The sequence below is a fragment of the Nerophis ophidion genome, linkage group LG25, assembly GCF_033978795.1.
Source record: "Nerophis ophidion isolate RoL-2023_Sa linkage group LG25, RoL_Noph_v1.0, whole genome shotgun sequence".
NCBI classification, from domain to species: Eukaryota; Metazoa; Chordata; class Actinopteri; order Syngnathiformes; family Syngnathidae; genus Nerophis; species Nerophis ophidion.
The window spans coordinates 21,144,409-21,164,263 of NC_084635.1; the positions used below are offsets into that span (position 1 = coordinate 21,144,409).

Genomic DNA, 19,855 nt, shown 5'->3' on the forward strand with positions numbered 1-19,855 from the left:
AAAAGAATACCTATCGGAATTAATAAAAGGCTATCGATGCTGTCATCTAGCAAAGCTGAATTCGACCAAGCAACCCCCCCGTACCAGAAAGCACTTGATGAAAGCGGATACAACTTCACCCTCACCTATGAACCCACTCCAGGAAACCAACCAAAAAAGAGCAGAAAACGAAACAACATCATCCTGTACAATCCGCCATTCAGCAAAGACGTCTCAACCAACATCGGCCGCAAGTTCCTCACTCTGATCGACAAACACTTCCCCAAAGGCAACACCCTAAGAAGAATATTCAACAAGAACAACATTAAACTGAGCCACAGCTGTATGAATAACATGCAACAAATCATTTCAAACCACAACAAAGCAATTGCAAAAGGACTGCCTACCCCCAGACTAAACGACTCTGAAACCAATAATGAATGTAACTGTCGCAAGAAACCTGATTGCCCTCTCAACGGAAGGTGCTTACAGACATCAGTCGTTTACCAAGCAAAGGTAACACGCAAGGATATTAACACATCCGACACGTACGTAGGATTAACCGAAGGAGCGTTCAAAACAAGATGGAATAATCACAACGCCTCCTTTAGAAACCAGACTTTGCAGAATTCTACAGAACTCAGCAAACACATTTGGAACCTCAAAGACAATAATGTTGAATATTCAATAACATGGCAAATTCTTGCATCCAGCACACCTTACAACAGTGGTAATAAAAGATGCAACCTATGCTTGAAAGAGAAACTGTTTATTATATATCATCCAGATCTATCATCCCTCAACAAGCGCAGTGAAATCATTTCAACATGCCGCCACAGACGGAAACCCCTCCTAGGTAACACATGAGCCAATCACCACACCCTACGCCTGCCTGTATCCACCCACTCTGTGCTCTATATAAACCATTGTATGTGAATGCTTCCATTAAAATCTCCTGATGATTGAGGGAACCCCTCATGAAACAGATCTGTAGAGATGAAGTAGTCTTGTGATTTTTTCCCACACCTACATATATATATATATATATATATATATATATATATATATATATATATATATATATATATATATATATATATATATATATATACATATATATATACATATGTATATATATATATATATATATATATATATATATATATATATATATATATATATATATATATATATATATATATATATATATTTATCTTATACTTGTCTTTCAACTTATACTTTATAAAAAGCTACTCTATAGGAAGCAGTGTCCACCATAGTGGACATGTTTTATATCTGTCTGGAATTTGCTGTTTCTCAGAAAAGTTAGCTATCAATGTAATTTTGAATAATGTACCGTATTTTTCGGAGTATAAGTCACACCTGCCAAAAATGCATAATAAAGAAGGATAAAAACATATATAAGTCGCACTGGAGTATAAGTCGCATTTTTGGGGGAGATTTATTTGATAAAACCCAACACCAAGAATAGACATTTAAAAGGCAATTTAAAATAAATAAAGAATAGTGAACAACAGGCTGAATAAGTGTACGTTATATGACACATAAATAACCAACTGAGAAGGTGCCTGGTATGTTAACCTAACATATTATGGTAAGAGTCATTCAAATAACTATAACATATAGAACATGCTATACGTTTACCAAACAATCTGTCACTCCTTCCATTTTCTACCACTTATTCCCTTTGGGGTAGCGGGGGGCACTGGTTCCTATCTCAGCTGCAATCGGGCGGAAGGCGGCGTACACCCTGGACAAGTCGCCACCCCATCGCAGACAATCTGTCACTCCTAATCGCTAAATCCCATGAAATCTTATACGCCAAGTCTCGTACGTGAATGAGCTAAATAATGTTATTTGATATTTTACGGTAATGTGTTAATAATTTCACACATAAGTGGCTCCTGAGTATAAGTCGCACCCCCGGCCAAACTATGAAAAAAAACTGTAACTTATAGTCTGAAAAATACAGTAAATGCCTCACAAATTGATTTTTAGTTTCGCTGGCTTTAAATATATTTTCCGCGCAATGCTTTATGAGGTGGCGACTTGTCCAAGGTGCATCCATTTTCTACCACTTGTCCCTTTTTGAGGTTGTGGGGGGTGCTGGAGCCTATCTCAGCTGCATTCGGGCGGAAGGCAGGGTGCACCCTGGACAAGTCGCCACCTCATCGCAGGGCTAAATAGATAGACGGACAACATTCACACAGATTTAGTGTTGCCAATAAACCTATCCCCAGGTGCATGTCTTTGTAAGTGGGAAGAAGCCCACGCATTCACAGGGAGGACATGCAAACTCAGGACTTCTCAGGACCTTCGTATTGTGAGGCACATGCACTAACCCCTGTTCCACCGCGCTGCCAGGCTCCTGTTGCAAATATGACAGATGAAAAGGAAACAAAATGCTGCGTATCAATCATGCAGGGGGTTACTTTTACAAGCCAGCTGCGACGCTTGCAATTCATTTGGAAATTGATTTGTTTGTTTTTTTGGCCTTAAAAGAGGTTTCGCCACATCGGGGCTTTGCAATTTCCACTTGAGAGCGCAGAGGAGAGACAAAATCCTCCAAGCCTGGCAAAGAATGCACTGCGTAGGCTGCAAGGGCCTTTTACTCAAGCTTCCAATAATATTGGTTAATTGCAAGATTTCTCTATCTTCTCTCAACTTGCATCATGAGTAGGCGGAGGAGAGTTTACAGCGGGGGTATATTGCTGCTGACAGAAGAGTGTTTGGAAACTCTCTCTCTCTTAATTGTCCTTCCCCTGCTCACAGGCACATTTCTCTTGCAGATTCCCTGGAGAGAGGTTTCCCCAGAATCTACGTAAAAGGATTCCTTCCCACGCCGTGGTCTTAGAAAATCTCATTTTCGATCCTCCCCCGGCTTGCTCACCAACACGCACACGCCGTGTCACCCTGGCGTTGTGTCGTCGTGTCTCCCTGTTCTCCCACTCGCGTCTTTTCCTTTTTTTTTTTTCTGCTTTATAACTTCTCCAGGCTTCTCTCGCCTTCCTGCCCCCTCCCCTCATATCTTATAGATCGTCCGTGGGAGGTATCTCCCTCACACTGCAGTCGGGGGCCCTTATTCTGACAAATAACACGCTGGGCCCACCAGCTCTGCGTGGGGAGAGAAAAGCTGCAAGTTAGGAAGAAAAATCGACTTGATTGCACAAAGGAACTCAGTCACCGGTTCACAATATGTGATTGGACTCGGGCAAACAGCAAGAAACGTGTGTTCTCCGAGCTAATGATCACCAACACTGCTCAAAAAAAGGTGAAGCTGTCAACTGTGACATTAAAGGCCTACTGAAATGAGATTTTCTTATTTAAACGGGGATAACAGGTCCATTCTATGTGTCATTCTTGATCATTTTGCGATATTGCCATATTTTAGCTGAAAGGAACATCGACGATAAAGTTCGCAACTTTCGGTGCTACGACAAAAGCCTTGCCTCTACCGGAAGTCGCAGACAATGACGTCACATGTTTGATGGCTCCTCACATTAGAGATGCGCGGATAGGCAATTATATCATCCGCAACCACATCACCAAAGTCGTCATCCACCTGCCGTCCACCCGAACCAACATTTTATCAGAACTGCAACCGTCCACTGAAATACATCAGAGGTCGGCCACCTCTACCACTCACAGAACTATTTAAACCCGTTCCACAGAAGACAATGGGAGCCGCTAACGTTCATGCGTATACCCATTGGCAATCATCCTGATGACAAGAACATGGGCGTGCTGTGAAGCCATTGCCTTTGACACCTTCAACAACATGTACAAACCAATTGTTAGTCCGGCAACATGTTGTGTGCAGCTTCAGCAATCAAACGAACAAGATTGAAAGGCATACTGGGTGATACAGAGTTTGTGATATAAACAATTTTAACACTCTTACTAATATGCGCCACGCTGTGAAGCCAAACCAAACAAGATTGACAAACACATTTCGGGAGAACATCCTCACAGTAACACAACGTAAACGCAACACAACAAATACCCAGAATCCGTTGTATCCGTGACCCTTCCTTAATATATTTTACACCCCCGCACCCTCAACCCCGCCCACCTTACCGACGCATCTCTACCTCACATATTCACATTATTTTTAATGGGAGCCTCCAACAAAAAGTGCTATTCGGACCGAGACAACGACAATTTCCCCATTAATTTGAGCGAGGATGAAAGATTTGTTTTTGAGGATATTGATAGCGACAAACTGAAAAAAAAAAAAACAAGTTAAGTAAAAAAAACGCGATTGAATTGGGACGGATTCCGATGTTTTTAGAGACATTTACTAGGATAATTCTGGGAAATCCCTTATCTTTCTATTGTGTTGCTAGTGTTTTAGAGAAGTAAATAGTACCTGATAGTCGGAAGTGTTTGTCCAAGGGTGTCTCAGGGAAGTCGACGGCAGCTGTACGGACGGCATAAGCTCAGCTGATATCCGGTAAGAAGCGACTTTTTAACCACAATTTTCTCACCGAAACCTGCTGGTTGACATTCAGTAGGGATCCATGTCCGCTTGACCACTCTGATCCATAGTAAACTTTCCCCTCCAGGAATTTAAAACAAGGAATCACCATGTGTTTGTGTGGCTAAAGGCTAAAGCTTCCCAACTCCATCTTTCTACTGTGAGTTCTCCATTATTAATTGAACAAATTGCAAAAGATTCAGCAACACAGATCTCCAAAATACTGTGTAATTATGCCGTTAAAGCAGACGACTTTTAGCTGTGTGTGTGTGCAGCGCTCATACTTCCTAAAAACCCGTGACGTCTTGCGTACACGTCATCATTACACGACGTTTTCAAGAAAAAACTCCTGGGAAATTTAAAATTGCAATTTAGTAAACTAAAAAGGCCGTATTGGCATGTGTTGCAATGTTAATATTTCATCATTGATATATAATCTATCAGACTGCATGGTGGGTAGTAGTGGGTTTCAGTAGGCCTTTAAAAAGGGGGAAACACCGACGGCCATCTTGTATAAACATTTGTCTAGACAGTCAGTAACATAGGCTTGCCCTGTTTAAAGGCCTACTGAAATGAGATTTTCTTATTTAAACAGGGATAGCAGGTCCATTCTATGTGTCATACTTGATCATTTCGCGATATTGCCATATTTTCGCTGAAAGGATTTAGTAGAGAACATCGACGATAAAGTTCACAACTTTGGTAATAAAAAAGCCTTGCCTTTACCGGAAGTAGCAGACGATGTGCGCGTGATGTCACCTGTGTGAGGGCTCCTCACATCCTCACATTGTTTATAATGTGAGCCTCCAGCAGCAAGAGCTATTCGGACCGAAAAAGCGACAATTTCCCCATTAATTTGAGCGAGGATGAACGATTCGTAGATGAGGAAAGTTAAAGTGAAGCACAAAAAAAAAAAAAAGTAAAAGCGACGGCTCCAGGCGGCGGCAGTGGGACCGTTTCACATGTAATTAGAGACATTTACAACGATAATTCTGGAAGATCCCTTATCCGCTTATTGTTTTAATAGTGTTTTAGTGAGATTGTAAAGTCATACCTGAAAGTCGGAGGGCTGCGGTGAACGCCAGTGTCTCTCAGAGAAGCCAATGGAGGAGCCAAGATCACAGCTGCCTCTTAGAGCTTCAGGATAAGTTCGCATAATCCACTGAAGTCTCCGGTAAGAGCCGACTTAATATTACAATTTTCCCATTCAAAAACTTGCTGGTTGACATAGAGAAACATGTTCGCTTGACCGCTCTGTGTTAAAGCTTCACAACAAATAAAGAACCACCGGCTGTGTTTCGATGCTAAAGGCAGCTGCAATCCACCGCTTTCCACCAACAGCATTCTTATTTATAGTCTCCATTATTAATTGAACAAATTGCAAAAGATTCAGCAACACACATGTCCAAATTACTGTGTAATTATGCGATGAAAAGAGATGACTTTTAGCCGTGTGTGGTGCTGGGATAATATTTCCTGACAGTCTGTGACGTCACGCGCAAGCGTCATCATTCCGCAATGTTTTCAACAAGACACTCCGGGGGAAATTTAAAATTGCAATTTAGTAAACTAAACCGGCTGTATTGGCATGTGTTGCAATGTTAATATTTCATCATTGATATATAATAGGGGTGTAACGATACACAAAAATTTCGGTTCGGTACGTACCTCGGTTTAGAGGTCACTGTTCGGTTCATTTTCGGTGCAGTAAGAAAACAACAAAATATACATTTTTGGGTTATTTATTTACCAAATTTATAAACAATGGCTTTATCCTTTTAACATTGGGAACACTATAATAATTCTGCCCACGTTAATCCACATTAAACTGCCTCAAGTTGTTGCTTTGATTAAATAAAATGACAAAACCTTTCTTCTACATATAAAAAATTGCAACATTAAACAGTTTCAAGTCAAGTCATCATGCTTAATTTATTACAGCATTTGGGAAGCCTGTAGTTGACTTTTATTATACACACACACACATACACACACGCACACACACACAGCAAAATGAGCTAACCTAACGCTAAAACCTAATTAGCCTTCACCTCAACCCAGAACTATGAGAGAGCTGAGCTGCAGTTTAAGTTTCTAGAAGGTCAACGGGCTCATAGTGATGTTTGTAATAGTTGTGACTGGGAAGTGTTTTTTATAATTTGGGGAGTGTACGATGTCAGCTGCTCACCTGGTAAACACATATCTGCTCATCTCGACGCCGGAGCACTGACAACATGCTTCCGGAATAAGCACTGCTGATTGGCTGTTACATCGCTCTGAATACGCCCTGCTGATTGGCTTTGTATGTAACCAATCAGATGGTTGTGTGGGCGGGACAATGCAGGTTGCTCACTGCTCAGATCAGACAGAGGCAGCTGCAGAGCAGCTTGTTAAGACTCTATATTACAAACTCGTTCGATACACCCTAGTACCGAACCAAAACCCCCGTACCGAAACGGTTCAATACAAATACACGTACTGTTACACCCCTAATATATAAACTATCAGACTGCATGGTCGGTAGTAGTGGGTTTCAATAGGCCTTTAAAATACTTAAATTTTCTCAAAAATCGACAGTGCGCCTTATGTGTGAATATATGTGTGCGCCCAATGTACAGAATAAATCTGGTTGTGCTTACCGACCTCAAAGCAATTTTATTTGGTCCATGGTGTAATGATAAGTGTGACCAGTAGACGGTAGTCACACATAAGAGATACGTGTAGACAGCAATATGACGCCAGTGAACGACACCAAACCTTTAAAAGTTCCATTAAAAATAAAGAACATTACACACGGCACTCAATAGAGTCTACTTTTAGCCGTGTGTGGTGCTGGGCTAATATGTGCCCTCCAACCCGAGACGTCACGCACACGCATCATCATTCCGCGACGTTTTCAACAAGAAACTCCGCGGGAAATTTAAAATTGCAATTTAGTAAACTAAACCGGCCGTATTGGCATGTGTTGCAATGTTAATATTTCATCATTGATATATAAACTATCAGACTGCGTGGTGGGTAGTAGTGGGTTTCAGTAGGCCTTTAAGTGTAGTACTACGTCTTTTCCAGTAAATCACTTACGGGTGTTCCTTCGCTAACTGCTGGGCCAGGGAAATTGCGGTGGGGTCTCGGTCCAAGGCCAGGATTGTTACATCAGAATGCGCATCCAGTACTGCTTTGGTATGACCGCCGCCGCCGAATGTCATGTCCAGGACCACCTACCAAGGAGGAAGCAAAAAAAAGAACTTCATCTACAAAATAAAACACATTTTCATCGCAAGACATAGGAAATAGTAAGTAGGCAAATGTTAGAAGTTAAACTAGTACAGTGGTTCTTAACCTTGTTGGAGGTACTGAACCCCCACCAGTTTCATATGCGCATTCACCGAACACTTTTTTAGTGAAAAATGTAATGTTTTTCAAATTCAAGACAAAGTTATATGATCTTTTACGGGTGCACAACCGTGCATGAACATCACATAGTTCAAAGAAAAAAAAACAACACAGTGCATGAAGTCGTAACAAATTACACAGCTGCAAATCAGTTTGGGTTCTGCTGTTGCCGTATCCCTAATATGCCGATAGGGAGAAGTTTTTATGTACACGATGAGTCGGGTGTGGCTTGAGTGGAGGCTCCACCAAACCCCTGAGACCGACTCACCAAACCCTGGTTAAAGGGGAACATTATCACCAGACCTATGCAAGCGTCAATATATACCTTGATGGTGCAGAAAAAAGACCATATATTTTTTTAACGGATTTCCGAACTCTAAATGGGTGAATTTTGGCGAATTAAACGCCTTTCTGTTTATCGCTCTGGAGGCGATGACGTCAGAATGTGACATCGCCGAGGTAATACAGCCGCCATTTTCATTTTCAACACATTGCAAACATTGGGTCTCACCTCTGTTATTTTCCGTTTTTTCGACTATTTTTTAGAACCTTGGAGACATCATGCCTCGTCGGTGTGTTGTCGGAGGGTTTAACAACACTAACAGGGAGGGATTCAAGTTGCACCACTGGCCCGAAGATGCGAAAGTGTCTGCCGCGAGACCCCCATTGAATGTGCGGGAGTGTTTCCACATTTTACCGGCGATGACAGACATGGCACAGTGATGTATGGATAACCTGCAGATGCATTTGCAACGATAAAGTCAACGAAATCGCAAAAGTGAGTTTTGTTGATGTTGACTTATGTGCTAATCAGACATATTTGGTCGCGGTGTGACTGCCAGGTAATCGATGCTAACATGCTACGCTAATCGACGCTAACATGCTATTTACCGGCGGTGCTAAAGCAGACATGGCACAGAGATGTATGGATAACCTGCAGATGCATTTGCAACGATAAAGTCAACGAAATCACAAAGGTGAGATTTGTTGATGTTGACTGCCAGCTAATAGATGCTAACATGCTATGCTAATCGATGCTAACATGGTATTTACCGGCGGTGCTAAAGCAGACATGGCACAGAGATGTATGGATAACCTGCAGATGCATTTGCAACGATAAAGTCAACAAAATCACAAAGGTGAGTTTTGTTGATGTTGACTGCCAGCTAATAGATGCTAACATGCTACGCTAATCGATGCTAACATGCTATTTACCGGCGGTGCTAAAGCAGACATGGCACAGAGATGTATGGATAACCTGCAGATGCATTTGCAACTATATTACGTTTCCGTCCACCCACAATTAATGAAAAAAAAACACGTACCAATCGACGGATTTAAGTTGCTCCAGTGTCACATGATGCGAAAGTCCTGATCGTTTGGTCGGCACATTTTACCGGCGATGCTAACGCAGCTATTTGGCCATGCTATGGCTATGAATAGCGTCAATAGCTATTCGCTCAATAGTTTCAGTTTCTTCTTCAATACTTTCATACTCCAACCATCCGTTTCAATACATGCGTAATCTGTTGAATCGCTTAAGCCGCTGAAATCCGAGTCTGAATCCGAGCTAATGTCGCTATATCTTGCTGTGGTATTCGCCATTGTTTGTTTACATTGGCAGCACTGTATGACGTCACAGGAAAATGGATAGTCGCATCGCAAATAGCAAAAATTAAGCACTTTAAAGCTTTTTTTAGGGATATTCCGAGACCGGTGAAATTTAGAAAAAAAAATAAAAAAATACAACAAGCCACTGGGAACTGATTTTTATTGTTTTTAACCCTTTTGATATTGTGATAATGTTCCCCTTTAAGAACCACTGAACTAGTAGAAGACTGTTGAGCTCTGCTGAGAATATACCGTATTTTTCGGACTATAAGTCGCAGTTTTTTCGGACTATAAGTCGCAGTTTTTAATCATGCGACGTATACTCCGGAGCGACTTATGTGTGAAATTATTAACATATTACCGTAAAATATCAAGTATTATTTATCTCATTCATGTATGAGACTAGCCGAATGTCAGCAATCGTCACACACACATGTCAACCAATGAAAATTCGGCGGAGGCGGGTCATGGCAGAAGTGCATTGTGGGAAAGAAGACGCTTACCTGCTACGGCAGTGGTTCTCAAATCGGGGTACGTATACCCCTGGGGGTACTTGAAGGTATGCAAAGGGGTACGTGAGATTTTTTTTTTTTATTCTAAAAATAGCAACAATTTAAAAATCCTTTATAAATATCTTTATTGAGTAATACTTCAACAACATGTGAATTTAAGTTCATAAACTGTAAAAAGAAATGCAACAATGCAATATTCAGTGTTGACAGATAGATTTTTTTGTGGACATGTTCCATAAATATTGATGTTAAAGATTTCTTTTTTTGTGAAGAAATATTTAGAATGAAGTTCATGAATCCAGATGGATCTCTGTTACAATCCCCAAAGAGGGCACTTTAAGTTGATGATTACTTCTATGTGTAGAAATCTTTATTTATAATTGAATCACTTGTTTATTCTTCGTCAAGTTTTTAGTTACCTTTTTTTCCAAATAGTTCAAGAAAGACCACTACAAATGAGCAATATTTTGCACTGTTATACAATTGAATAAATCAGAAACTGATGACATAGTGCTGTATTTTACTTCTTTATCTCTTTTTTTCAACCAAAAATGTTTTGCTCTGATTAGGGGGTACTCTAATTAAAAAAATGTTCACAGGGGGTACATCACTGAAAAAAGGTTGAGAACCACTGTGCTACGGTACATTGGCGGTAACTTATAAAAACAGAGGGCTGAACAAAAATGGCACCGAAAAGGACATCATATACTGCAGGTTACAAGCTGGAAGTAGTGAAATACGCAACAGGAAACGGCAATCGAGCAGTAGAAAGAAAGTTTGGAGTAAACGAGAAACTTGTAAGGGACTGGCGAAAAGCGGAGACTACTATTACTGAAATGAAGAAAACTAAAAAAGCTAGGTGGCCACACTTCGAGGAACGAATTCACAAATGGGTGCTTGAACAACGTGCTGCCGGGAGAGGCTTGTCAACCGTACGGTTGCGTCTCCACGTCCAGGTAGTTGCTAAGGAGATGAATATAAATGACTTTGAGGGAGGATCTTCTTGGTGTTACCGCTTAATGGAACGCAATCGCCTCTCTATCACAGCGAGGACAACAATGTGCCAAAAACTGCCAGCAGACTTCCAATCCAAGGCAGACATTTTCTAATAAATTTCAAACAAAAATGAGACTTATACTCCAGTGCGACATAGATGTGTTTTTTTCCTTCTTTCTTATGCATTTTCGGCAGGTGCGACTTATACTCCGAAAAATACGGTAATGAGATCCCTACAGGTGGGCAGCTCCACTGTGGAAGATCCCTCACTTTGTTCTCCCTCTAAGTTTTTGCTTGACCCACAAATATCTTGTTTGTACACTGCAAAAAAGAGATGACAAAGAAAAAGATAAAAAAACTAGATTTTAGGGGGGGGGGGTGCTAAAGTCCATGCAGCTCGTTGATTACCGTATTTTTCGGAGTATAAGTCGCTCAGGAGTATACGTCGCACCTGCCGAAAATGCATAATAAAGAAGGAAAAAACATGTATAAGTCGCACTGGAGTATAAGTCGCATTTTCGGGGGAAATTTATTTGATAAAACCCAACACCGAGAATAGACATTTGAAAGGCAATTTAAAATAAATAAAGAATAGTGAACAACAGGCTGAATAAGTGTACGTTATATGACACATAAATAACCAACTGAGAAGGTGCCTGGTATGTTAACGCAACATATTATGGTCATTCAAATAACTATAACATATAGAACATGCTATACGTTTACCAAACAATCTGTCACCCCTAATCGATAAATCCCATGAAATCTTATACGTCTAGTCTCTTACGTGAATGAGCTAAATAATATTATTTTATATTATACAGTAATCTGTTAATAATTTCACACATAAGTCGCTCCTGAGTAAAAGTCGCAAACTATGAAAAACACTGCGACTTATATTCCATAAGATATCCTACAGTAATATTTGCATATCTCGAAATTAGCAGAACCTTTTTGATAGAAATACGTTTATAAGAATAATTATATATACGTTAGGTCAGAAAAATAACAGAGAGGCTATTTCATCCCTACAAGCCGGTTTTGCAGGTTTCCCTGCTCTTCAGGGGATGTTATTGAAGTGTCGGTGGCTGTGAGTGTGAATGCTGTCTGTCTATCTGTGTTGGCCCTGCGATGAGATGGCTACTTGTCCGGGGTGTACCCCGCCTTCCACTTGAATGCAGCTGAGATAGGCTTCAGCAACCCCCGCGACCCTGAACGGGACAAGTGGTAGAAAATGGATGGATGGATGGATGGATGGAAAAAGGTTGTCATAAACATTACTTAATTCATTAAAAGAAATACTTAAAAAAAGAAGACAACTTTGTATACATATGTAAATGTATTCAGTTATAAACATTCATTCACTTTTTTCTTTCCTTCATGGATCTAAACTTTACCGCTGCTCGTAGTTTTTCCAATGTTTTTATTTAATAAGTTGTAGGTGTATTTATTTCGGTATAAAAGTGTAAAAAGTGTCTTGCTTCGGTCATGAAATGATGATAATGGTGTGGTCGATATATACATTTTAAATGTATAGCTTAAATCTCTGGAGTCTACATCCACTTAAGATCTATTCCTCATTTCAAAATGTTTTAGTTTTTTTATGTAGTTTTTTTTGTTTGTTTGTTTTCCGCCTTTTTTTGTCAAACAAAACTATGTTTTGTTTATTTATGGCAAACACACAAGATATGCAAAATCTTCCACCAAAAATATTTTTCAAAGTGGAATATTTGATGTGACGTAATCGGGGTTTTGTAGGAAGTAGCGGGGGGTGTATATTGTAGCGTCCTGGAAGAGTTAGTGCTGGTGCGGGTTTCTGGGTATTTCTTCTGTTGTGTTGATGTTGTGTTACGGTGCCGATGTTCTCCCGAAATGTGTTTGTCATTCTTGTTTGGTGTGGGTTCACAGTGTGGCGCATATTTGTAACAGTGTTAAAGTTGTTTAAACAGACACCGTCAGTGTGACCTGTGTGGCTGTTGATCAAGTATGCCTTAATTAACAATCAATTTACTACTTCGCTCTCTCTGTTTCTGCCCCTCCCTCACAAATGTTGATGTGTGTGCACACCTTCACAATTCGTTATGTATCTTAACCCCTTCTTAACCCTGTACGTGCATTGAAAATACATGCAACCGTGACTCAAAACGCCGGACATTTGAGGCATTTAAGAAACCCCGCCCGGACAGGCCGGGCAGCCCTGCAAAAGAGGACATGTCCGGGGAAAAGAGGACGTATGGTCAGTCTTCCCAAGCAAGCAGAGTGCAGATATAGCTAAAAAAGCCAAATATCTAAGAAATACGAAGAAAATACAACATCCATGAACCTCAAGTATTTATAAAACTCGATGTAACCCCAGAAGAAGCTACTGGCTGTGCGGAGAGCGGGGGAGGTTGACAAGTACCAGTAAAACAAACATCTGTATGTTTGAAGTAAGCTGAAGTACTTTCACAAAAATACACAACTCAGGGACAAACTCTACCGCATCAGCAGCAAGTACTATGAGTCAAAGACTGAAACACACTATCCAAGGTCAGGAACTTCAAACAGTTATCATTACCAGACATATAAGTCTTGATGTGGAACAAGACTTTGATCCAGACAGTATTTTGGTTGTATGGACAAAAGTAAATGTGAACACTATACTAAAGAAAAACGGTAAAGTTAGATGGATATGATTGTGTGTATACAGTATATGGCCCAAAAAAAAAAGTGGTGGGGGATTGCACTATTTTTTAAATTCAAATCTGAGATTTAATGTTGAAAATAGATAATATGCTTGAATAAATAACCGAGAATCAAAGAGAGAAGTGTACAAATGTTGTGATTAGTTATATTTACAAAATTCCGGGTTCATGTGTCGATCAATGCAATAAACAAAGCCCAAAACCAGTGTAGTTGGCACGTTGTGTTATTCCTAAATAAAAACAGAATTCAATGATTTGCAAATCCTTTTCAACTTACAAACCCCGTTTCCATATGAGTTGGGGAAATTGTGTTAGATGTAAATTTAAACGGAATACAATGATTTGAAAATCCTTTTCAACCCATATTCAGTTGAATATGCTACAAAGACAAGATATTTGATGTTCAAACTCATAAACTTTATTATTTTTTGCAAATAATAATTAAATTAGAATTTCATGGCTGTAACACTTACCAAAGTAGTTGGGAAAGGGCATGTTCACCACTGTGTTACATCACCTTTTCTTTTAACAACACTCAATAAACGTTTGGGAACTGAGGAAACTAATCGTTGAAGCTTTGAAAGTGGAATTCTTTCCCATTCTTGTTTTATGTAGAGCTTCAGTCGTTCAACAGTCCGGGGTCTCCGCTCTCGTATTTTACGCTTCATAATGCGCCACAAATTTTTGATGGGAGACAGGTCTGGACTGCAGGCGGGCCAAGAAAGTACCCACACTCTTTTACTATGAAACAATGCTGTTGTAACACGTGGCTTGGCATTGTCTTGTTTAAAATGCAGATTAAAATCATATACATAAATCTGAAAAGTCGCACATGTAGGTGGAAGCTTCTTGAAATGCAACAGTGGTCAGTGTGATTTGACAGTGTGTTTAAGTAGTGTTAATTCTGACTTAGAGAGGACCGAGCAGGTAATTCCACAGTACTTTGTGTTAAGTGTGCTGTCAAACACAAGGTATCATCCACTTGCATTTCAGGTTTCTGGAAAGCATAGCGTAACAACGTTGATACCATGGGTGCTGAAAGGCCTACTGAAATTAGATTTTCTTATTCAAACGGGGATAGCAGGTCCATTCTATGTGTCATACTTGATTATTTTGCTTTGTTGGTCCATTCTGTGTCATACTTGATCATTTTGCTTTGTTGACCATTGACCGAAGAACAATAAACTTGATATTGCCATATTTTTGCTGAAAGGATTTAGTAGAGAACATCCACGATAAAGTTTGCAACTTTTGGTCGCTAATAAAAAAACCTCGCCTTTACCGGAAGTAGCAGACGATGTGCGCGTGACATCACGGATTGTAAGGCTCCTCATATCCTCACATTGTTTACAATCATAGCCACCAGCAGCGAGAGCGATTTGGACCGAGAAAGCGATGATTTCCCCATTAATTTGAGCGAGGATGAAAGATTCGTGGATGAGGAAATTTAGAGTGAAGGACTAGGAAAAAAAGGAAAAAAGGCGTTTGCAGTGGAAGCGATTCAGATGTTTTTAGACACATTTACTAGGATAATTCTGGGAAATCCCTTATCTGCCTATTGCGTAGCTAGTGTTTTAGTGAGTTAAATAGTACCTAAAAGTCGGAGGAGTGTGTTGACGCCAGAGTCTCTGAGGGAAGTCACGGCAGCTGCAGCAGGACAGAAGCTCCGCTGATCTCCGGTAAGAGCCGACTTATTACCGCCATTTTCTCACCGAAAACTGCCGGTTGACATGTTCGCTTGACCACTCTGATCCATGTTAAAGCGTCACCTCCGGGAATTTTAAACAAGGAAACACCGTGTGTTTGTGTGGCTAAAGGCTAAAAGCTTCCCACCTCCATCTTTCTACTTTGACTTCTCCATTAATAATTGAACAAATTGCAAATGATTCAGCAACACAGATGTCCGGAATACTGTTTAATTATGCAATTAAAGCAGACTACTTTAGATTGGATAGGGCTAGAAAATAATGTCCGCTACAACCCGGGACGTCAAACGCACGCGTCATCATACGAGTCATCATACCGCGACGTTTTGAACACGACACTTTGCGGGAAATTTAAAATTGCAATTTAGTAAACTAAACCGGCCGTATTGGCATGTGTTGCAATGTTAATATTTCATCATTGATATATAAACTATCAGACTGTGTGGTCGGTAGTAGTGGGTTTCAGTAGGCCTTTAAATGAATCCACGTTAAAACCAACAATTACTTGAAGTACAGTTCAAAGAATAAAAGAATAAAAGAAAGTTAATGTTGTTTTTTCTTCTGGGTACAAAAAGTTCTCTGTGGTGCTGAGGAAAAAAGTAATACCAAGAAAGCTAGGTGGAGGACTGTACCTCAGGATGTAAGTGAAGGTCCTTATGTTGCCGTTCACTTAAAGTGAAGAAAGAGGAACAATGTGTGATGCCTATTATCCCATGCACCACTTTTTTTGCACCTTGTCTGCTCTTTAGACAGGCTTTTTGTCAGACCACCCCAAACTGAGCTGGCAGATTCTGGAACCGCACAAATGAAAGGCAGCTAGATTTGTTTCTTCTGCCTCTGTATGTCCGAAACCCTAAAGCTGTGTGTGCACAAAAAAATTAAGACTTATAAGACATGGTACTTGGACTTTTTCATGCAATTAACCCAGAGTAGCAGAATATAAATTACATCTCTATATTACTAAATATTGTTGGAAATAGGGCTGAGCAATATCGATATACTCACTATATTGCGGGTTTTATAAAATGACTATATTGTGATATTCGAGTATAAAGTTAAAGTTAAAGTACCAATGATTGTCACACACACACACTAGGTGTGGTGAAATTTGTCCTCCACATTTGACCCATCCCCTTGATCACCCCCTGGGAGGTGAGGGGAGCAGTGAGCAGCAGCGGTGCCACGCCCGGCAATCATTTTTGGTGATTTAACCCCTAATTCCAACCCTTAATGCTGGGTGCCAAGTAGGGAGGTAATGAATCCCATTTTTATAGTCTTTGGTATGACTCGGCCGGGGTTTGAACTCACAACCTACCGATCTCAGGGCGGACACTCTAACCCAGGGGTGTCAAACTCAAATACAGAGTGGGCCAAAATTTTCAACGGAACAAAGCCGCGGGCCAAGGTTGAACAACTTAACCTTTTAATAGGGACCCAAACAAGTTTCGCATTATATATTGAACAAGCAAGGCTTATATAACTTTAGTGACATGCAAAATCCAATTTTATATAATAATAATTATTAAAAAAATATCAATGGCATATCAAATAACATTTAAATAAAAATGTTATGCCTTTTTTTCTATTTGCAATCTTCTGAGGTAAATATCACATTTTTTCCACAGGCTAATAATAAATTTGAAAATAAAATACCAATAATGAATGAATCAAACATTCAAGCCTTGAAGTAGCAAGAGAAAATGCATGAATAAAACGTTAATTATTGGTCAGTTTGCTGGAAGTTTCCCGGAAGAGTTAGTGCTGCAAGGGTTTCTGGGTATTTGTTCTGTTGGTGTTGTGATCCGAAGGTCGGATCATCACCATATTGTTATTTTTGTTCCATTTTTATATCACTCTGCGGTTTGACATGCTTAGTTCCTGTTTTGTTCGTTTCCATGGTCACTCATTAGTTTCAGCTGCTACTCTCTTTTCCAGCACACCTGTCTTTACTAATCACCACCTTTTTATAAGCCAGCGTTTTCTGTTCACTCATTGTCGGATCTTAGTTTGTTCACATACATCTGTTTATGACTTGTCTCTCACTCTCGTTTTTGCTAGCTCTCACGCTAAGCTTTATTTTATTCCTAGCTTTCACGCTAGTTGTTTTGTGTTTCCTTTTGTGCCAAATGTTTGTGTTTCGATTAGTTTGATCTAGCTTTCCATGCTAGCGCTTTTGTTTGCCTTTTCTATGTGTATCAGTGTTTTTGTTCATAGCTCCTTTTGTTTAATAAATACCTTAGTTCTTACCTTTTTGCTGTGTTCTTGCTGACGCATCCACGGAGGACCGAATCCGGCATTACAATGCCACACAAGCGTAACAGTTGGCTTACGGTGTGGATGTTCACCCGAAATGTGTTTGTCATTCTTGTTTGGTGTTGGTTCACAGTGTGGCGCATATTTGTAACAGTGGTAAAGTTGTTTTTACAGCCACCCTCAGTGTGACCTGTATGGCTGTTGACCAAGTATGCTTTGCATTCATTTGTGTGTGTGTATGTGTAAAAGCCACAAATATTATGTGACACGCTGTTAGTGTGGAGGAAAAGCGGACGTGACGACAGGTTGTAGAGAACGCTAAAGGCAGTGCCTTAAATGCACGCCCCCAATATGGTTGTCTAGGTGAAAATCGGTAGAAATTCGGGAGAATGGTTGCCCCGGGAGATTTTCGGGAGGGGCACTGAACTTCGGGATTCTACCGGGAAAATTAGGAGGGTTGGCAAGTATGAGTATTAGCGGTGAATGCGGTGTATAACACCGGCAGGCCAGCTCGAATGCTAAATTGATATTGCCTCAACGGCCAAATTAAATTACACGGCGGGCCAAATTTGGTTCGCGGGCCAGAGTTTGACACCCATGCTCTAACCACTGGGCCACTGAGTAGGTTCTCACGCAGTTGCTTTTAGCTGCGGGCATTACACTACAGGCTCTTCACTCTTTCTTGTCTCTCCTTCTCACAGAGACTTAAAACAAGCGCACCCTCTTACACACGTCACATACTGTCACGTGAGCAACGTCATACGCTCCCGTGGAGCAGAGAGGTAGCGGTATGGCAACATTAGCTGTGATGCTAACGGTGTGGTGCGGGTGGTAATACGAGAGAGAGAAGGTGCGAATCTGGTAACAAATGGAGGAAGACTTAATTGGCGAGAAAAAAGGTACAGGGTGCATCGTCTGGCGGTGGTTTGGCTTCAAGCGGGAATATGTTGAACAATTATGTGGCAGAAGCGTTGCTACAAAAAGTAACAGCACTGCTAATTTGTAGCATCATTTGAAAAGTCGCCTGCTAGAGAATGAGGAGTGCTTCAAACTGTGCATGTCAACATCTCCGTTCGGTGCCACACCCACAAAATGCTGAAGCAACGATTTCCAACTCAACACTATTAGGACAGTGGTTCTTAACCTGGTTGGAGGTACCGAACCCCACCAGTTTAATACACACATTCACCGAAACCTTCTTTAGTGAAAAATAAAATGATTTTTTTTTTTTAATTCAAGACAAAGTTATATGTTTTTGGTAACACTTTAATATGGGGAACATATTCTAAGTAACAAAGACTTAATTTAGAGTTATTTGGACACTAGGGGAACATATTCTAAGTAATAAAGACTTATTTTAGAGTTATCTGGTTAGGGTTAGGGTCAGGGTTATAATAATGCCTTGCCGAATAAGGAATTAATAAGTACTTAATAATGACTGAGATCATTATCCATGCGTTTGTTACGTCTCGCCTTGATTACTGTAACGTATTATTTTCGGGTCTCCCCATGTCTAGCATTAAAAGATTACAGTTGGTACAAAATGCGGCTGCTAGACTTTTGACAAGAACAATAAAGTTTGATCATATTACACAGGCTTCCTGCGCACTTAAGATGTGACTTTAAGGTTTTACTACTTACGTATAAAATACTACACGGTCTAGCTCCAGCCTATCTTGCCGATTGTATTGTACCATATGTCCCGGCAAGAAATCTGCGTTCAAAGGACTCCGGCTTATTAGTGATTCCCAAAGCCCCAAAAAAGTCTGCGGGCTATAGGGCGTTTTCCATTCGAACTCCAGTACTCTGGAATCCCCTCCCGGTAACAGTTCGAGATGCTACCTCAGTAGAAGCATTCAAGTCTCACCTTAAAACTCATTTGTATACTCTAGCCTTTAAATAGACTCCCTTTTTAGATCAGTTGATCTGCCGTTTCTTTTCTATTTACTCCTATGTCCCACTCTCCCTTGTGGAGGGGGGCCGGTCCGATGGCCATGGATGAAGTACTGGCTGTCCTGAGTCGGGACCCAGGATGGACCGCTCGTCCAGGGTCGGGACCCAGGATGGACTGCTTGCCTGTGTATCGGCTAGGGACATCCCTGCGCTGCTGATCCGCCTCCGCTTGGGATGGTTTCCTGCTGGCTTCGCTTTGGACTGGACTATACCGGCTGTGTTGGATCCACTATGGATTGAACTTTCACAGTATCATGTTAGACCCGCTTG

General features: G+C 40.6%; 1 protein-coding gene across 2 annotated transcripts in view; it reads right to left on the reverse strand.

Moving 5' to 3' along the window:
* The window catches only part of mettl15 (methyltransferase 15, mitochondrial 12S rRNA N4-cytidine), a 157,039-nt gene that overhangs the window by 49,550 nt on the left and 87,634 nt on the right, over positions 1 to 19,855 (reverse strand). For both annotated transcript variants that reach the window (XM_061886996.1, XM_061886997.1), the window contains exon 3: positions 7,559 to 7,695. In XM_061886996.1, coding sequence (XP_061742980.1) covers positions 7,559 to 7,695 — 137 coding nt within the window. The remainder of the gene's footprint in view (positions 1 to 7,558; positions 7,696 to 19,855) is intronic.